General features: G+C 35.4%; 2 protein-coding genes and 1 non-coding gene across 3 annotated transcripts; 1 reads left to right on the plus strand and 2 right to left on the minus strand.

The window, feature by feature from the left end:
- The first annotated feature begins 473 nt into the window (after positions 1–473).
- On the plus strand, positions 474–580 carry LOC141610217 (small nucleolar RNA R71). Its single transcript, XR_012528112.1, has one exon. It is a non-coding gene; the product is annotated as a small nucleolar RNA R71 (small nucleolar RNA).
- Positions 581–8631: 8051 nt separating this feature from the next.
- LOC141606782 (actin-depolymerizing factor 7) lies at positions 8632–11364 on the minus strand. The gene is made up of 3 exons (XM_074426089.1): positions 11160–11364; positions 10055–10314; positions 8632–9018 (listed from the first exon to the last, which is right to left on the minus strand). Exons 1-3 carry the CDS (start codon positions 11160–11162, stop codon positions 8868–8870), a joined length of 414 nt encoding a protein of 137 aa, XP_074282190.1. The 5' UTR covers positions 11163–11364; the 3' UTR covers positions 8632–8867.
- Positions 11365–12772: 1408 nt separating this feature from the next.
- LOC141606783 (oxalate--CoA ligase) lies at positions 12773–18858 on the minus strand. Its single transcript, XM_074426090.1, has 4 exons — positions 18552–18858; positions 15645–16695; positions 14227–14330; positions 12773–13294 (listed from the first exon to the last, which is right to left on the minus strand). The coding sequence occupies exons 1-4, from the start codon at positions 18750–18752 to the stop codon at positions 13076–13078; spliced, it is 1575 nt and encodes a 524-aa protein (XP_074282191.1). The 5' UTR covers positions 18753–18858; the 3' UTR covers positions 12773–13075.
- Positions 18859–19835: the final 977 nt, after the last annotated feature.

Raw genomic sequence — 19835 nt, forward strand, 5'->3', positions numbered from 1 at the left:
TTGGGTGGGCTCTCAATCCGGGGTGATATTGGTTGTTGTTAAATGCTTGCTTGGCCGGACTAGACTCCCATATCCCGTTCACTTGCTCCATACAATTGCCATCTCCAACCACCAAAGGACACTCATTGGGTGGGTGTCCTTGGTCTCCACAAAGCTCACAACTATAGACTTGGTTCCTCATAGAAGAATTGCTAGATGTTTTGCTTGAGCTCATCAAGGCAACTTGTTGCTTTAGCTCTTTTATCATCTCTTTCACCTCAACATTGTTGGCCAATTCGACCGTTGACTTCCCTTTCCTCTTGTGCCTATCATTGTTCCAATGAAAGGTACGAGAAGCCATTTCTTCAATAAGCTCTTTCGCCGTCTTGTGATCTATCTTATCCAAAGCCCCCTTCCCCGAGCCGGAATCAAGGTTCATCTTCATCTCATTGTTTAACCCTTCATAGAAATTGTTGATGAGCTCATCATCCCCAATATCGTGGTGAGGACATAGCCTTTGGAGGCCCTTGTACCTCTCCCATGCTTCATAAAGGGTCTCATCTTCTTGTTGGGTGAACCCTTGGAGCTCACTCTTGATTCTTGCGGTTCGTTGGGGTGGGAAATACTTGTTTAGGAAAGCCTTAGAGACATCGTCCCAAGTCCGAAGAGAGTCGGGTTCACAACTTTTAAGCCACTCCTTGGCACTTCCCCTCAAAGAGTAAGGGAAAAGCCTAAGGCGTACGGCATCCTCCGTCACTCCATTGGCCTTGAACATGTCACAACTATCCAAGAACTCGTTGAGATGCTCGTTGGGGTTTTCGGTGGCTCCCCCTCCGAATTGATTCCCTTGGACAAGTTGTAGCAAGGTGGCCTTCACATCAAAATTGTTGGCTTGAATAGGTGGCTTCACAATACTCGGATTCACCACCTTTTTCGGAGCCAAGTTATCTCGCATAGGAACCGCGGCCATTGTTACTTCCGTTTCCGGTGTTGCAAAAGGATTTTCGAAAGTTTCAAAGACACGTAGTTCTTCTCGAAGGTCCTCAATTACTGAATTTTCTTGAGGAATTGGTGTTTCTATAAGCCCTCTTCTACGGAGTGAATTTAGTCTTCTCGCGGTTGCTTCGATCTCGTGGTCAATCGGGTGTATTGGTTGACCTCTTCGAGCTCTCCTAACCATGCAAAAAGTCCTACACACTCAAGAGAGGGATTAGTAACAAAAGACTTAGTCTAAACAAGAACGAAAACAATTAATATCTAGCCGAACTCCCCGGCAACGGCGCCAAAAACTTGATGGTATCAAGCTATACCTCGCAAGTGCACGATTTTATCGTTGTACACTATTAAGGGTCGATCCCACAAGGAGTTGAAAAGACTACTAATTGTTCTAATCCTATCGTTTAGCTAAGTCGACAATAAAGGGAGAAGGTTATACTAGAACTACCAACAACAAGGTAAAACAAACTAAATAAGAAATGGGAGAAAGAGCAAGATAGAATGAAAGGTTGTAAATCAAATAGATTAAAAACCTAAGACTCGGTTCATCCCAAACAATTCGTAATTCCACACAATCAAATCTCTAGGCTAATCACAAGGGTAGTTAGGTGAGGAGGTGACGACTCTAATTCGCCTAAGACCCCCCTCTCGGGTTCGAAATAAGACACTAGTACTACCCACCAACCCCCCTCTCGGGTTCGAAGGTCGGAAATCGGAATCCCTAACTCAATACCCGACTACCCCAAAAACATGCATTTTCCCAAGGTAGTCCAATATTTGCTAAGGTCATTAAGCCCCATCAATTCCCGGGTCATCCCACTCCCTCTCTCGAGGGTCGATTTCAAACGCTAGATTAGAGGTGTCCTACCCCTAAGTTCTCCTTTCGGTCTCAACCAAGGTTAACAATAGGGTCAAATCTCGGGTATCCAAATCACAACCTAACCAACTCTCGTTGGTGGTCAAGGGTCGTAAGTCAACACTACCCAAAAGTCAACCCATAAACCATGTCATTCCTCTAAACTACCCTCACCAATTTCCCCAAATAATTAGCCTTTATGAAATTCAATTAGTGAAATTACTCATGTTGGGTCAAACCGAGCCCTAGTGGAAGACTACTCACTAATCAAGGTCCTAATTGCAAAATAAACAATAAAGATGGAAACTTTGGTCACAAACATGGTGGGAAGATGGATTTTACTATTAAACATGCAACAATCCAACAATAGTTGTAAAGAAGGATGATTTAATCTAATAACAAGATTGATTAAACTAAAAGACACAATCTTTAACCCAATCAACTCAAAGATTAAGTCTTTGAGGACAACTATCCAAGGATGAACAAATGAAAGAGAATCAAAGAAAAGATGAACAATGAAAAGATGAACAATGATGAGAACAACAACAACAAACAAACAACAACAACAATTTTAACATAAACAATCAAACAAACTTGAAGGAAGAACAAAATGTAAACAAATGAAAATAAGGAGAGAATTAATACCAACTCAATGGCAAAAGAGGAATTTGGATAGAAATAATAAAGAAGGAAATCCTTCAATCTTCTTACAAACCCAAATTCAATCACTATTTAATTGAAGAACTTCTCTAATTAGGGAAAGATTAACAAAGAGATTAACAAAGTTTTAAACTTGAAAGGGGAAATATTCGGGATCTAGGGTTGTGTGTACAAAAGGGTTTAAGAGGGGGTATTTATAGGCTTGTACAAGATTAGGAAGAAAAGAGGAAGAAAAGCCCAAATCCCGTCTTTCTTGTGTTTTGCTTGGGTGCACCTATCACGTGCTCCAACCGCAAAACCGCGCAAGGAATTAAAATATCCGGCATTTGTGTTTTGCTTGGTGGGCAGGCTGCCGCCTGCCGCAAAACACCTTCTTCGGGACGTCTTCTTCTTCTTTGGGGTGTGTAATACTGGTTGACCTATCACGCCTGGTGCTCTACCTAGCGAGCGAGTCAAGCTTGTTTTTCACCAAATTCTTCAATTAAATCTTCTAGTGTGTTCTACCGGTGGGCAGGCTGTCGGGTCTCAAAAAACACACAAGACACACCTTTTTTTCAACTTCTTTGGTATGTCCTGGTGTGTTTACGCGGTGGGCGGTCGCCACGCTCAAAAAACACACTCGCTTACCATTTCTTCACCTCTTCTTCATGTAAAGGCAATGGGGTGCCTTTCTTGCCCCAATTTCTCTATACTTGGATCGTTTCCTACAAAAGGATACACAAGGTAACAAGTACAGGCATTGGGCACAAAATGCAAGGAAAAACACCCGAAACCGACTCGATACGAGTCAGTATGCATAAAAGAAAGAGGGGAATTAGAAGTAAATTAATCGTATATCAGCCGTGTTTGTTTTCCCCCTTTTTTTCTAGCACGTTTCTAGGGACGCTTTAAGAGTTATCTTGTTCTATTCACCCCCAAATAACAAATATTAAACCAATTTGTAACGAGTATCCAATTTCAGTCTGAGATTTATTTATCGCACACTGGCAGTTTCAAATGTCCATTATTCTTTATCAAATTTGTGAGGTCGCTTAGAGTGACCCGAGAAATCGTCCTTGTGATTTACAGACATTTTTGTTCAGAATCCCTGAAATCCCGAAAACCGTGTATTATACACTTTAATTATACAGTTCAATTTGAGCTGTTTGGGAGGCCGTATCGGGTTGTGCTTCTTTTTCTTCCGGTTTTCCTACCACGTGTCAAGGGCCGTTTCAGGAGTTATTCTATCCGATTTCAGCCTCAAATCCCCTATACTAGTTTTATTGTTTTAATATTAAGACGGATAATTTCGAAAATAAATAATGAGTAGAGGGTGTGTTAATTGATGACCACCAATCCAATGTTAGGTGGCAAGGGCATGGCCCTTTAAGACCACAGGCATTCATCTGTCGGCCCAAAACTAATGGCCTAAGGGTATATGGTCCATTTATTTTGTTACATTTTCTTGGTCCAAATTAAATAGGTGACTTTTGACTTGACACCAATTAGGCCGAATATCTTCGATTCATGGTCCACCATCCATATGATTCATGAGCTTATGACTTTCTTGCAAGTTAGACATTACATTTATTTTTATTTTTCCAGCTAGTATGGCTTACAAGGATATTATTCGTCTAAATTTAAAATGGGTCAAATATTATTCTACATAGATATATAAAACAATTTTTTTACTTAATCAATGTATTCTGCTTTTGTCTTATTCATCCTATATGAGTATATTAACCCTCTCAAACTTAAGACGGATAGTGTTCGTCTTAAACAAGAATTTGCATTTTTCAAAAGCATCTTATACACAATTACAAATTTTTATTTAAGACAGCAATATCTGTGAAACTGAAAGTCAATAAAAGTGTAGTGAAACTGTAGAAGTATATATTGAAAAGTGTAGTGATTCAAATGATGCTCTAGAAAATGAGCAAGTTATTTAAGACCATTTAAAGGATGAGGTGAGATATAATGTGTAGTATATACTTGGTAAATAGATCAGGTCGTGTCAGATTCGTATTTATGTCACATGTAAACGAGTCATGAATCCCTCACCAAAACCCGACCCAATTAAATTTTGTGCGTATTCGTGTTGACCCAAATATATAAATGGTTTTATCATGTCTCAACCTTAACCTATTAAAGACGACGACACTTCTTAAAGGGAGGATGATAATAGTCTTCAAAGTGAATCATATGAACCTCTTTCGTTTAGTCGTTTTAACCGCTCTAACAGTGTTGGAGTACCTGCAAAGAAAAACTAAATTGTTGACAGTAACCTTTTACTGAGATTTTTTATTCAAATTGGCACCAACTTGAGCCACTCGACCACGGCAATAAGGGTAATTCACCTTACGGCTACGACTCTTGCTTAAATTTTCTTTGACTGCAACAAATTGAAATAGAATCATAGAGACCTTACTAACTAAAGAAAGGTTTGACGATAGTCGTTTCTTCTTATCCACTTGGAAATTAATCTCCTCTTGGACCAACTCAGTACTCTTAGGTTTAGAATCGGTAATCTTATATTGCTCCTCGCACAAAGGAACAGAAGAGGGAACTACTGCTTCACTTGAATTTCCTTTATGGAGAGCTCCCATCTGGATAGAGTTTTTTCCTTCTTTTTTTTAGTTGATTCAAGAAGAAATGTTTTTTTTTTTTTTGTTTAAAGAAAGTTATAAGGGCAAATTTGTTGCTGACGAGATTTGATTTTAGGTCAAAATTATCATCCCTTGTAATTTTATCCATTATGCTTGTTGACATTTGTATTTAAGAAGAAATGTTAGACATGACAATAATTCTTGTATGAGATGGTCTCACAGACTCACACCTTGAAACCGTCTTGAATAAATGGATGGCAAGGATTACAACAGCTGGTCCAATTACAATTAATGTCCAACTGTTGTGGATCCGAACACCTTACCTAACCCTTGTTCAGTTGCTGAATCCGGCCTTATCCACAGGTAACATAAGTACATAACAATGGACCATAGAGGCATAAAACAATTAAGGTGAAGTATGACAAATTTCTCCTCAACAAAATTTATATACTATGTATCTCTTAGAAAAAATATCTACATTCCAACCTAATGGACTTGGATCCACAATTCTCCGGCGGAACGGTTCCTCAGTTCCATTTTACGTTCCATTTTCAGTTTCATTGTCTTTTTCAAATCATAAATTATCAGTCTAATATAATTTCTACTTTTATTTTTCGAGATTTAAATTGCATTGTGTTAAGAGATAAAAGTAACGTGACATACGATTAGGGTATAAAAGTAAAACAGACTATCCCAACTCAAGTTCATGGTCACAACTAGCAATAGATAGGCCGACATTCGCAATTAAGAATTAAAAACACTTTGATATCTTTAATTTTGGTTTAGTTCGCATTCATTTCAATTTTCATATATTTGTGCTTTTTTTAATTTTATTTTATGATATGATTATGATTTATAGTTTGCACTATTTTTTAGTTTAGCTACTTGATATTTTAAAAATTGTTGCTTAAATGACTTAAAAGTGTGAGATCATTAGAGCAAGTACAATGGTAAGCAATTACCTTGTAGCTTGGCAAATCCACATCACATTTTAAGTAATAATTTGGTAGCTTGACAAATTTATTCCAATGGTTTAGCTAGTTTATGAAAAAAATCAAACCTAATTAAATTTTAATAAAATTAAAATTATGAAAAAAAAAACTAATTTGTCATTGGTTGATATGATATTGTGGGCTCATTTAAGCAACTAGCTTAATGCGGTTTGTTGCTTAAGGCAAGCTAATCTAGTTGGACATCTCCAATGGTGTAGCAACTAGCTTGCAATTTTAAGAAATTGCAAGTAAGTCTCTAAGCTACACTATTGGACTTGCTCTAAGATTTTTTTTGGAGTAGTGGCATTTTTTAATCATAATGAGGTATAAAAACAAGCACGAAGTTAAGTTTAAGTTAATCTCCCTTAAACTAAAAGAATAAGAGATATCTAAGTTTTCCCGCCTAAATAAATTAGGCTATAAAGAGGCTTCATAACATCATATATACAACTGGGTCATCCTGATTAATTTTGACTTATGCTATAAATGAGCTTCATAATATCATATCTACAAGTGCACCATACTGATTAATTTCATACATAAATAATTCTATACCATTTAAAAAAGGGGATAATATTTTTTTTAATTTGTATAGACATATTAATATGATATTCTATTTTATTACATACATGAAATTGCACTAATTATATGTACAATGTGATAGAAATATTTTTACTATTATTGTTTTTAAAACTAAACATTACGGCCAAGAACATGTTTTTAGGAAACATTTTTTAATTAATTCTATTTTTCTATCTTTTGATACAAACGTACAGGTTGAGAGTATTCATAAATTGTTATTCCTTCTAAAAAGAAAAACTTATGACATATTTTTTCTTACCCTTTAACTTAATATATATCTTTGCTCCATACTATATGAAAACTTAAATTTTGGTTAATTTTTTTTTTAATTGTTTATATAACGGCTTTAGTAGATATAATGATATAATTAAAAACAATATTTTTTTAAAATAAAGTTAATAAAATAATTTCGGTTTCGACAATCTTATACGGAGTAAAAGTGTTGAACGGTCTTTTTTCTAGCTCTTAATACAAAACATTATTAATAGTAAATTTTATAATTAAATTTCAAACTCAGTTAAATACCAATAGTATAATTGTTAAATTTTCTAATATTCCTATCTAAAAAACCGCGCATTTGCGCGGGATCTCTACTAGTTGTACATTAATTTTGCAACCTAAATTATTTTGCTTAAAATGTTTTTGATGATCTTAAAGACCGTACCTTTTAAATCACAAATTAAAATTATGTTAAAACATTGGGTCATTAAGATGAAGTTAGAACAAATTTCAGATTATCTAAGTAAAAAGAAATTCTTATATTGGTAGTAATTTTTGTCCGTATAACTGCGTATTAATTAACTCGAATATCCTAAAACGGTGTTTGAAACATAGATTGTTGTACGAATATCATATGGCTTTATCTTGGCAGTTATTCTCCTGTAAAGCCGTTTTACGTAAAACAAATTTTTAAATACAACAAATGACCCATTGAAAGAAAATATAGTTCCTTAAATATCCGCTCTATAAAGAACAAACGTCTCAAATAAAACCGTCTTTCACAAGAATTCGTACTTTAACTTTATGATTTTACATACAAAAAAATGGTTTTATCGAAGGGAACATTATTTTAGTATGTAAAGCCCAATATATAGCTATGGGTCTGAACCGCCAAATTTAACACTATCCATTGTGGGCCGTAGTTGACATTTAGCCCCAAATTCGTGCAAGCGAACTTGGGCTGGTGTAGTGACTAACTGACCACGTGTGCAGGATTATGATTGAACGCCTCTAAATCAATGCGTAACCTACTGTGTGTTTGTATGAAACTTCAATGATTAATAAAGTTATAGAGAGAATTGAGAAAAAAAAATAAGAGAAAATATATTTTGTATATTATGAATTGTGTTTACATCTTACAATCATGTATGTTTATATAGCAATTGATCACAACTAAATCTAACTAACTAATGATGACTAGGCACTTATAACAACCTGTCATAACAAACTAACAAACTAAAACTAACTCTATAATTCGGTTAGTCATAGTTCGATTACTAGTCTCATAGTTTGATTATGACTAAACGCCTCTAAATTAAAATCCGGGCCAGAAGCGATGCAATTTTGCAATTTATTTTCAGGTTACTGCCTTTTATTTAGTCAAATTTGCAACGTATATTATATTTGTCATATTAAGTGAAAAGTTGTTATATTTTGATATCTGTCATATTTTTGGTTGGTAAATTAACACTTTTTTTTATTAGGTAAGATACACCTCGCTCTTGTAACTTTAAAAATAATTCAAAAACAAATGTTAGAATTTCAAAGGGTAATAAAGGGAACTATTATTTTTCGGTTATGTAAATAATTTAGCCAAGATTATTATAAGAAGTTATTGACACATATTGGGTTCTATCAATGACCACCATGCTAGCCAAAGAACCGGTTTTTTAACGCGTGCTCTAAAGATACACGTTAGAAACACATTGGAAATCAAAAGAAAAACAAGATTGCTGATTGTTACGGAGTATTAAAAACAAGATTTCATAGCAAAAGAAAATCAATAGCCATGTATACTTAAAAGTGCATAAAACTACATTATGTTCTACTACATTCCAATCTTTGAAACCCCTTTTGTTTTTCTAGATAAGTTAAATAAACAAAAATCTTATAGCAAACTTAAAAATAAAAACAACATTTAATTAAGCAACAATGTATCCATAAAAAAACACAAATAAGAGAAAATTAAAGGATGAATAATGTTATTTATTTGTCTAATTAAATAGCTCGAGCTTTAATGATGTCAAAACTCATCTCACTTGGATCAGTTGCTTGCAATTCAACTTGAATTCCATCAAGCTCTCTCTTGAATCTATCCTTTGAGCTTGCATATACCATCTTCATCCTCACTCTTGATGTATCGGGCGACCTATATATCGGTATTAAAATCATATGAAGTGAGGGGTATTAAGTATATTAATCAAAGGCAAACAAATGATTTAAACGTAAGGAGTATCGGTTAATGTAGAAACAATATGGTGACCGACTTTAATTCGAAGTTAAGGTTGAGTGACCAAAACAAATTAAAATTTTAGGGGTGTGAATTATAGATGCAATAGAAAAAAAGTATATAAGACAATTAATTATTGATGCAACATAAAAAAAAAAAAATCAAAACCTTAATTAAATAATCTGTATTTTTCGTAGATGGTCGTTGCAGCGACCACCCCTATTAGCACCCTTATTTTGTCATTGCAACAATCGCTAACTTTAGCTAAATAAGTAGCGATCAAGTGACCAATATTAAGGCTCCGTTTGACAAGGTATTTTAGGTATCTAATTTGGTCAAAGTAGCTTATTTGACCAAAATTTCAGGTACCTTATTTTTTTGTAAACGTTTGGTTTGATTTCCAGGTACCAAAATTTCAGGTACCTTATTTAACCAAATAAACTACCTGAAATGAAATTTGAGATTTCAGGTACCTGATTTGGTTTGATTTCCCGTTTTTACCTTTAAATCTATGCTATTAAATAATTATCATATCCTTTTACGTCATTTCATCAAAATCAGTTACTTTTTCAGCTAGTTTGCCAAACATTTTTTATACAATGAGCTACCTTATCGATTCCTAATTTTCAGTTATCTTTTCAGGTTTCAGTTAGCTTTTCCGTTTTCAGCTACCTTTTCAGGTTTCAACTTCCTTTTCAGTTAATTTTACCAAACTGAGCCTAAGACTTTTAGGTCCTAATAAAAAAACGAATATTAAGACTTACTAGCTTGTAGGTCTATAAGTAGAAACTAGAAAGTACATTAGATATAATACATGTGGTGATCTGGTTGTGTAATTTATGAGTTTTATAATAAAGTTTTAGAGTTTTTTGTTTTAAAGATTATGAGTTTTATTATAAGGTTTTTGAGTTCGTTCACTTAAACATTAAACTAAATAATTGACGGAGTAAATTACCATGCAATGAAGAAGATCTTGCTCTTCTGGCAGTTCTCATCGGTGGTGAAATCAAAATCAAAGACAGCATAACGACATTCATTAGCAGGCAAAGAATTTGTGAAATCATCATAGTTTTCTTCAGGGCTTCCTATCTTATCCACCATCACTTGTTGCCCTTCGATCTTGAAGGTAATAAACCGGTAGCTCCTTTTCGCCTTTAGGTCCCTAAACTTTACCTTACACTCATCATCCACCGCCATCCCTGAGGCCGCGTTTGCCTAACAAACACGGTAATATCATATTGGTTATACCAGATGGGTTGACTCAGTTGGTTAAAACATGAACTAGTGACTCATAAGTCTCGTGTTCAAACCATTACGAGAATAACTAATCTGAAATTATATTAGAGACTAGACCTGTACTCGGGTCGGGCCAGGCTAGCCAAGGGACGGGTCAGGCTCTCTTGGTCAGACTCGGGCCAGGGCAGGGGAGGGGCGGGCTTGGGCGGGCTGGGTTATGCTTGACCCGGGCCGGGACCCGAGGCGGGCCAAGGGCGGGTCGAGCTGGAATTTCAAAACCCGGGTCAGGCTAGGGTTAACGGCGGGCTGAGGCCGGGTCAGGCCAAGTTGCATAAAATAACGGGCCAAGACGGGCCGGGTCAGCCCGTGCTGATGGTCAGCTCTATTAGAGACGATGTATATCTTGTGATGAATCATGAATTACTTTAGATAATTAATTAAGAAATGAGATTATAAAAAGAATTGAATAGAATTCAATCAAATAATCAAATCACCTATAGGACGGAGGAAATAGTAACATTTAATACGTACATTTTCAAATTGATCAGAAATTTATCGATAAAGCATAATATTACCCGTAAATTTTCCTAGCCACGTAAATATAATTATATAAACATTATGTAAATAATCGATTATAATTCTAATGTAGACGATGATAACTATGATGAACAAAGTTCGCCATCATATCACGTTGACAAAAAAAAAAAAAAACATGCAAAATTTTTAGTTTTGTTGTGGTTATGCATGTTACAACAACAAAGTCTGAATGATTTGAAATCGAATAACATGAAACTATATCGTAAAAGAAAAAGAATGAAACATACCATATTGTATAGTTTCGTAACAACAATGCAATGAGATCGAAAATGGGAGAAGTCTTGAGAAATGAAGAACAAAGAGGGAAAATGAGGATTGAAGGAATAGATAGAGAGATCCTTGAATAAAGGGCAAGAATGAGAGGGTGAGTTTTTGAGGGAACAGAAAATTGCGGACAATGACTAGAAATAATTTAGATTTAATAATCAAATTAAATTAAATAAAATTTAAGACAAATATAAACAATTATAAAGCAACTTAATCAAACAATAATTTTGATCCATGAAATTAAAAAAAGGTGTCATGTCTACGACGAATTGTTCTCGTTTCCACGTCTAAGGGTTATACAAGGCACGTCCCACCTTTTTTAAAAATTAATTTATCTTATTATTATAATTAGTTTTTTTATCAATTGACTTAGGGAAAAAATACAATCTGAAAATTATTCGTCGAATTGATAAAAGTACGGAGTAATATTTTTTCTTGGTGTAAATACTATTCGAATTAGTCCGTATTCGAGCTGGTATGAGCATCAACGCGGTAAAGCTCTAACTCATAAGTTTTAATACCGCGGCATTTTCAAGGCTTAAACACTAGATCTATGATTAAGCTAAATTAACCTCTTACCAGTTGATTTAAGTACTCATACGTAAAATTAAAAAATAATAATAATAATAATAATAATAATAATAATAATAATAATAATAATAATAAAAGTTGAAAACAATTAATTTGAACACAAAATCTCATTTGTGACGGCACGTATCCGTCACTTTGGAGTGACGGATACCATTTTCCCTCACAAATGACCCCAAATAGAGGAGAGAGGGAAGCACATGGGGGTGCCCCCACCTTGTCCCCCCTATTCGTTTTGTGAGTGGCATTATCCGTCACTTACTCCGACCCGTCTTCACCAAGACTAATTGTAATTTGAATTGTATCAAAAGTTTGCTTGTTATGTTTAAGAAGAGTCTATTTCAATAATATGAAAATCCTCCTATCCTATTCTAATATATGTGTTGGATTAATTTATGTTGTCAACATCTGGTACACTTTTCTTTTTTTTTTTTTTGCTACGACATTTGGTACAATTTCAATATATATAAATGATGAATTATGTTAAATTGTCAACAGTGTAATGAGCCTATATGTTCAATGAGAAATTACTTGGTCAACAAGCGGATAAGGCCGATAATTCTATCGTATTCTATGGACTCGTCAATTTTTTATTTTTTTTTTATTTTTTTAACGTTTGTTTAAAATTCCTCTCATTAAAAGAAAATAATCAACTTAGTTGGGCCAGATGAGTAGTATGATACTATGATTACAAGCAAAAATTAAGGGCTTCTTTTTACAACGATGAGAGTTAATGGGCCGTTCTAATGGGCCGTTGACAGAAAAGTTTAGTGACCCAATTTTTCATTTGCACAACTACACAAGCAAATTCCTTGCAAAACCAACTCTGCTTTGTTAAGCAAAGTTCAGCAAATAAAAAATAATGAAGTAGCCGAATAACCGAACCTATTTTGCGTTACTCCTTTCGTCTTGATCAATAATTATCCATTATAATTACTCAACTTTAACATAAATTAAACTGAAACGATAGTATACTTTTGGCATTGTCGGAGTTTTAAAACTCACTCGTCTAAGTTAATAAAATCTAATAACTGAAAAATATGACTATTTGTCTATTTTACATAATACAAATCCCCATATAATTTTTCTTTCAAGATAAGTAATTTAGGCTGAAAGTCAAGAGGTGCCACAAAGTAGTAGCACCAGAAATACAAACTTTTATTTGACCTATCACCCTAAATCTGCCATGCTGTGTACTGTATATAGTATTATATGTACAGAGAACTGCCCAAGAGAACGAGTCTAAACTCGGAGCATCACGATAAATATGGAGCTCCATCTTCGGTGTTTAGGCCCCAAACTTGGGGACTTTAGCTGTTGAGATTTGGGCAAGGAAGTGCTCAGACACGATTCTTCGCTGGATCTTCCCACTGGCAGTTTTCGGAAGGAAGTCTGTAATGAAAACCTTTTTAGGGACCTTGAATACAGCTAAATTTTTCTTGCAGAAACTGATCACGTCTTCTTCGTCCATCTTTACGTCTTCTCTAGGAATTACGGCACAATTTATCTGTGCAAATAAGATACATGCATCAATTTCAAGCAAGAAACATCCTGAAGTTTTTCAATTCTTAAGCAACATCATCAACTACGTTATTTCCGACACTATATAATACCTTGCGTACCTGTATGGCTGTATGGGCCATGTGTCGATACTTGAAACTTACAGTAACATTGACACTTAAGATGCTTCTATTTTAAGCAAGAAACTCGAGTTTTCTTATAAAATATCTGAGCCCGACATTTGGACATGTCGCTACTTCTAGCCATGACTAACAGCTGACAATTTTTTGGCAGTACAAATAAATATTGCACAGCAGAGCACTTCAACATATATCATGGAACAATGTTTTCGGACCTTTTTAAGCTCACTCAAGTTTCGTAATTCATATGTATAATGCATGCTACATGATTAACTGCAAATAAAGTGCATACAAAAAGTATAGTGGATGAATTACTTTTCTTATTATAAGAAACAAACATACAAAACGTCGTGAGTAATGACAAGGTTACTTTTCGATCTTTCTAATTTCTTTACCAAGTGCTTGACGATGACTGATAACAAATGAGTAATTCTCCACCCGCAAGAAAAAGAATTAGCTACAGGTATAAACCAAACATAGCGAACATCACAATCATGCCCGATTGCACATGAATGATGAAGACAGCACTACACAAGCATTTTAGGGTCCAACCTAAATAGAAATTCAGACACACGTGGCTGGTCGCAACAGCACCGGCACTTATCAGAAAGAAGACTAAATTCTTAGGAACCATCAACATAATGATGCATCAAGCTTCCAACTTATGGAAATCCTATTTTTGGAATGATAGTGATTTGTGGAAATCGACTTCCAAGGACAAAATACGGCAACTTGTTTACTTTACTTTAATCAAGACCTAAGTATGATATAAAGCAAAGAAATTAGGTTTGGATTTTACCTCTTCGCCATATTTGTCATCTGGGACCCCAAAAGCAACAGCTTGAGCAATGTCTGGGTGGGATAGGAGCACTGCATCCACTTCAATCGGTGAAATTTTCTCGCCTGAAAGCAACCAGTTAACAGAGTGCAACCGAACAAATCAGATTTTTAATTTAGCCAACTTGGGAAAAATACACATTCAATATTGAAACAAATCAGGCACAAAATTCCAAAGGCCGACATCGAATCATGGATAACGAAGTGATCTAATTTAATAACCGCAAGCAACGAATTATCAGCTAAGAGTCTTGTTGGCCAACCAAAGACTATGGTATTTACGTGATTAAATTTACCGCTTTGGCACTTTCAAACTCTCAGTAGTTGTTTTAAGATCATGCATTATGACAACACCTAAATGGATTCCATTTAAGAACACGACTTTTTGATTGGACGATCAGTGAACAATTTTGAAGAAAATGGATTAACCCTGTGTTATTACTTTACAGTTTAAGCATCAATTCAGCAAGTCGGTAAAATATCAGGATGTCGAGAATGACGTAAATATTTATGCAATTGCGTTGAGAAACCCTGGTCATTGGTCTTTGTCCATGACAAAGTGTTTCAACAATCCATAGTAACCCAAGATACATGAAAAATGTCTAATTTTCTGGACAGCTGTAACAGCTAATAAACAGATTAAAATACATCTTTTCTTCAGCAAAGAAACAATCGAAACTGATACGCGATTACAGGAACATAACTAAGTTGAACAAAACACACCAAGTTTTGCTTCATTAGTGCATACTTCAGTTCTACTCAACTTCAATGAGAAGAAAATATATGAATTTATGTCTTGCTATTTGAAACTAAACACGCCACGCTATTCCTTCTAATTTTTTGCAAGAAAAGACATGATCCGATATACAAAGATTCTACCATCGCTTTGCCATTTCAAGCCAAACCTTTGATTTAAATTTTCTAATATTTTGCGAGAACAGATATGCCTTGCCATTTCAAGAGTTAACCACCTACTTTAGATTTAAACCTTTGATTTGATAGTTCTTAATAACGACATAAGATTTTGAAAAGTAAATAAATACTTTCTTTGCTTGGATTTTTCCTATCTTACTGATTCAACTAACTGAATTTCAAAGCCAAGTACCTCTCAACCACCTACCATACAATTGAACGCCAACTCAAACATGAAACATGGAACTGAAAACACGAGGAAAGACATAAGACATGTTTACGATAGCAAGTCTTATATGGAACAAGTTGGTTTCACATATCAGCCGAACTCCTTATGTACTCATATAATTTTAATTGTAGGTTTAATGGTCGATTTTAAATGTGACCGTCTTACATAAATTTTTGTGCATTTAACATGACTATTTTATATGCTATGAACATTAAAGAGGCAAGGTCAGAATATATTACCTCCACGGTTAATGAGCTCCTTAATCCGCCCCACCAAATGCAAATACCCTTCCTCATCAAAATACCCAACATCACCCGTATGAAACCACCCAAACTGGAAAGCCGACTTATTTGCCTCCGGATTATTCTTATATCCCTTTGTCACATTTGGGCCCCTAATACAAACTTCTCCTTTACAGCCAGCTTCTTGAACCACACCATTTTCATCCAATATCCCCATCTCCTGACCCACAGGTCGGCCAACTGAACCTGCTTTGTGTGGTCCATCCTCAGGCAAAGGGTTCGAGCACATCAAGTGGGTTGCCTCCGTCATGGCATAAGCCTCCAACACGGGCGCCTCAAATGACTCCTCAAGACGTGATAAAATAGTGGGCGCTAAAGACGCACTACAACTTCTGATGAACCGAAGAGCAGGATACTTCGATTCTGGTTTGGCGTTGTGTCTTTCAAGAATAATTTGGTGAATTGTGGGCACGGCCGTGTACCAAGTGGCAGAGTACGTTTTCATGTCTGACCAAAATGACGATGCTGAGAACCGCCCAGCTGAAGGGAGTGTCACAGCCGCACCAGCTCCAAGTGAACTAAGTAACCCAGCCATCAACCCATGAACGTGGAACAAGGGGAGGACAATCACAGTTGAATCCGACTCAGTGAGCCTGTAAACCGATTTGATGTTATTAACAGAAGAGCGCAGGTTGAGTTGGCTAAGTGGGACCCCTTTAGGACGACTGGTGGTCCCAGAGGTGTGCAAGAATAACGCCACATCAGCTGGGTCGTTGATCAATGAGGAGGCCGTTTCAAGAGAGGCCGAATCTAGGTCATTTAAGGAGAGAGACAAGTCCGAATCAGGAGAGGACAGGGAAGCCCTGGCATGGTGGATGCCAAGCTTCGAAGCCGCAGCTTCTGCTGCCTTGTTGCCATCTACGGAGGTGATAAGAAGCTTTGATTCTGAATCAGAGAGGTAAAACTCAAATTCCTCAGCGGTGTAGGCCATGTTTAGTGGTGCCGCAGTTGCTCTGGCACGAATTACCGCCAAGAATGTTATCACAAACTGTTCACCACCAAAAATGAAGCACAATTAAATCAACTGATAAATCCATTAATCAATCAACCAAATTATTGCAACCAAATTAAACAGCAAGGTATCATTTTTCGCCGAAAATATTATCATAAAGTCATAAACTGTTCACCATATATCTCATGTACAACACAATCAGCCAATAAATCCAACACCAACTATATAAACTAATGAACCAATTATTGCAGCAACATTAAACATCAGGCTATTATTATTCACCCTCAAATTCTCAAGACCATTGTACAGCTTTATAATCGCTCACGTCTCTCATTTGTTGCTACTCCCTCCTATTCTCTAAGATCTTCTACATTTTCTAAAACGGCAAATTCACTAACATCTTTCACTTTCTTTATTTGTCTATTATTTGTGATTATAATAATTCATGACCCCACATTCTCTCTCTTACTTTCATTTACATCCGCATATCACCATACCACTAAATTCTACTCAAAAACAAATGTGGGAGAAATTAGTGAATAGGAGAGAGTACTAATTAAGGACCGCTATACGCCTTATACGAGGCTAATCGTTCATTATCGCAAAATACACCGTCTATAGTACTCCGTATTATATATGATTAAACAAGTACCGAATCTTAATTCTTTATCAAACTATGAAGACCACGTCCCTTGGAAATATCAATTACAACAAATTACTCCGTCTAGATTTCACAAATACCTACCTTATTCAATACATACCGAAAATTTAATATAAGACGTAATATTAGAAATATCAATACTAATCCTATTACTTTACTCTTCTTATTCTCGTCCTCAATACAACTAATATTATACTTACGTTTGCTTTATACACATACATGCACGTTTTCTTTTCCTCATATCTTTAGCTACGCATTACTAAAAATTATAAAAATTTGATATTTATAATGTACTCAGTAAGAGGATTTCAAAAAGATCTCACATGACTATCTTTAATGTTATATATTAGAAGTTCTAATAAAAATTCTCCTCAATTATGAATAATGTCCAAAAAGCAAATGTATACAACTCATTGTGACGGAGGAAGTAGTCGTCATTGAGCTGAAAAACAACCACAAACCTCGAAATATTGATAATTTTATTCCGACTTCTTCAAAGTTTTACCCATATCAACAACTTTATCCCAGTCTCTCAATGGTTCCCGCAAATTGGAGTGGTGGCCGTATTTACGGACGAATATAATTTCTCCGTCCCAATTATTTGTTTACTTTTTTTTATTTTTCGTGAAAAGTATTTTAATGAACTGTAAACAAATTATTGAGACCAAAGGAGTAAATTAGTTACTCGCTCCCGTCACAATCACAAAATCTCATTGAAGACGGGCGATATCCGTCACAAATTGAGAGGTGAGTGGGGAGCACATGGGGCGCCCCACCTTTTCCCTCTCTCTTTTTGTGAGGGGTCAGAAGCTTGTGACGGATTAGCCGTGCGTCACAATAGCGTCCAAGATATGTAGTCCTTAGCTTTATCACAAAAATAACGCCCAACTTTTTAGTAATTTACCCGATTTCGTAGGTTCAATCTCATTATTATCCACGCACTTTTTAGCTACTATTCCTTCATATTCAACTAATTTTTTGAGTTTTGATTAAAATACTCCTCACAGAATACACAAATATAATACTCTTTTCCTCTTAGTCATTTCTTCACCTTTCAGTGAAGAGTAATTTAATTAAACGTAAATAAATGATCGGGATGGAGGGAGTAAAATATAAATATCGTTCACCTATCTCACCCCTCTTTTATCAACTTAAAACAAACATTAGCATCATTTGAATGCGTTACATTAATTATTATACGAGACGGTTTCACAATAAATTTATTAAATACCTCAATGGTGTTATGAAAGGTAAGCGCGACGACATCGCCGGGATTAACTCCGGCAGCAGAAATGCGGGCGGCGGCAAATTCGACAAGGTTGTGGAGACGATTGTATGAGAGGTCATATTTGCCGGAAACGGAAATAGCGCGGCGAGTAGGGAATTTACCGGCGACTTCTTTTAGTAACCCTGTTAGGGTTAAACTTTCCATTTTGATGATTAATTAATAATAATATTAATAATTAATATTAATATTTTTATTAATAATAATGGAATATTGTTGTGATTTTGTTGGGTTTTTTTTTTGTTTGGTTTGGTTGAAATGGGGGGAAGATGGAAAAATGTGGAGAAAGAGGAAAGGGTGTTGGGTAATTTTATAGGAGAGGTCGAGGGCGTGTGGGGGTCGTATACTCTTCTCCTAGGAAATCAGGCCGAAGGTCATTTAATATTTTAATATTTTAATATGCATTACAGAAGTACACAGATGTCTTCGTGTTTTAGTACAACTTGAAATGAAAGGGACGGGTTATGGTTGCTGCTATTCTGCAATCGGATCTACGAAGATGTATTAGCCTAGTTACCAAGTACAATCGGGCTTGTTCGTGATTTTAGGAGTTTAGGTAAGATTATTTGTAGTTATGAGATAAGACTCATTCAAAATTATCAATAATTTATTGGAAAATGAAAGGGCGTCATCGGGTGACACCCAATTAGAACGCCACCCTCTCACATGGGGTAAGTGGGGACCCTTTCAATTAATAATGGTTGTGAGAGGGTGGCACTCAATTTAGGCGTCACCCGGTGACGCCCTGACACTATTCCTATCTATTTAGCCTTGATAAAGTCTTAAGTTAGATTATTGGAAATCTAAAACTTAACTTAAAAATCTACATGAGTCTCGACCCCACTTTCAAAAAAAGACAACCAATGAAAAAAAATTATGTGTTATACTCCATCTTATTCACAATAAACTTCTCATTTCATTTTAAGACAAAAATACCATATAAATAAATTTGGACCACACAAATACACTAACCCACCATACAATTAAATTTGGACCACACAAACACTTACCAAACAAAAAGAAATAAGGGAATTATTGTGAATAGACGGCAAAGGAAATAGGGAAGTTTATATTGAATAGGAAGGAGTATTATTTTTGTTCTTTTTTTTTTTTAAACCCCACATTTTCTCAAGTAAAGTGAAAAAGTAGAGTATGAGGTAGGTCTAATTGATAATGTATAAAGTCTAAGCTAAGTCTAAGGTGAGTCTGAACAATAAAGAAATAATAAAA

The sequence above is a fragment of the Silene latifolia genome, chromosome 10 (genome assembly GCF_048544455.1).
Source record: "Silene latifolia isolate original U9 population chromosome 10, ASM4854445v1, whole genome shotgun sequence".
Lineage (NCBI taxonomy): Eukaryota > Viridiplantae > Streptophyta > Magnoliopsida > Caryophyllales > Caryophyllaceae > Silene > Silene latifolia.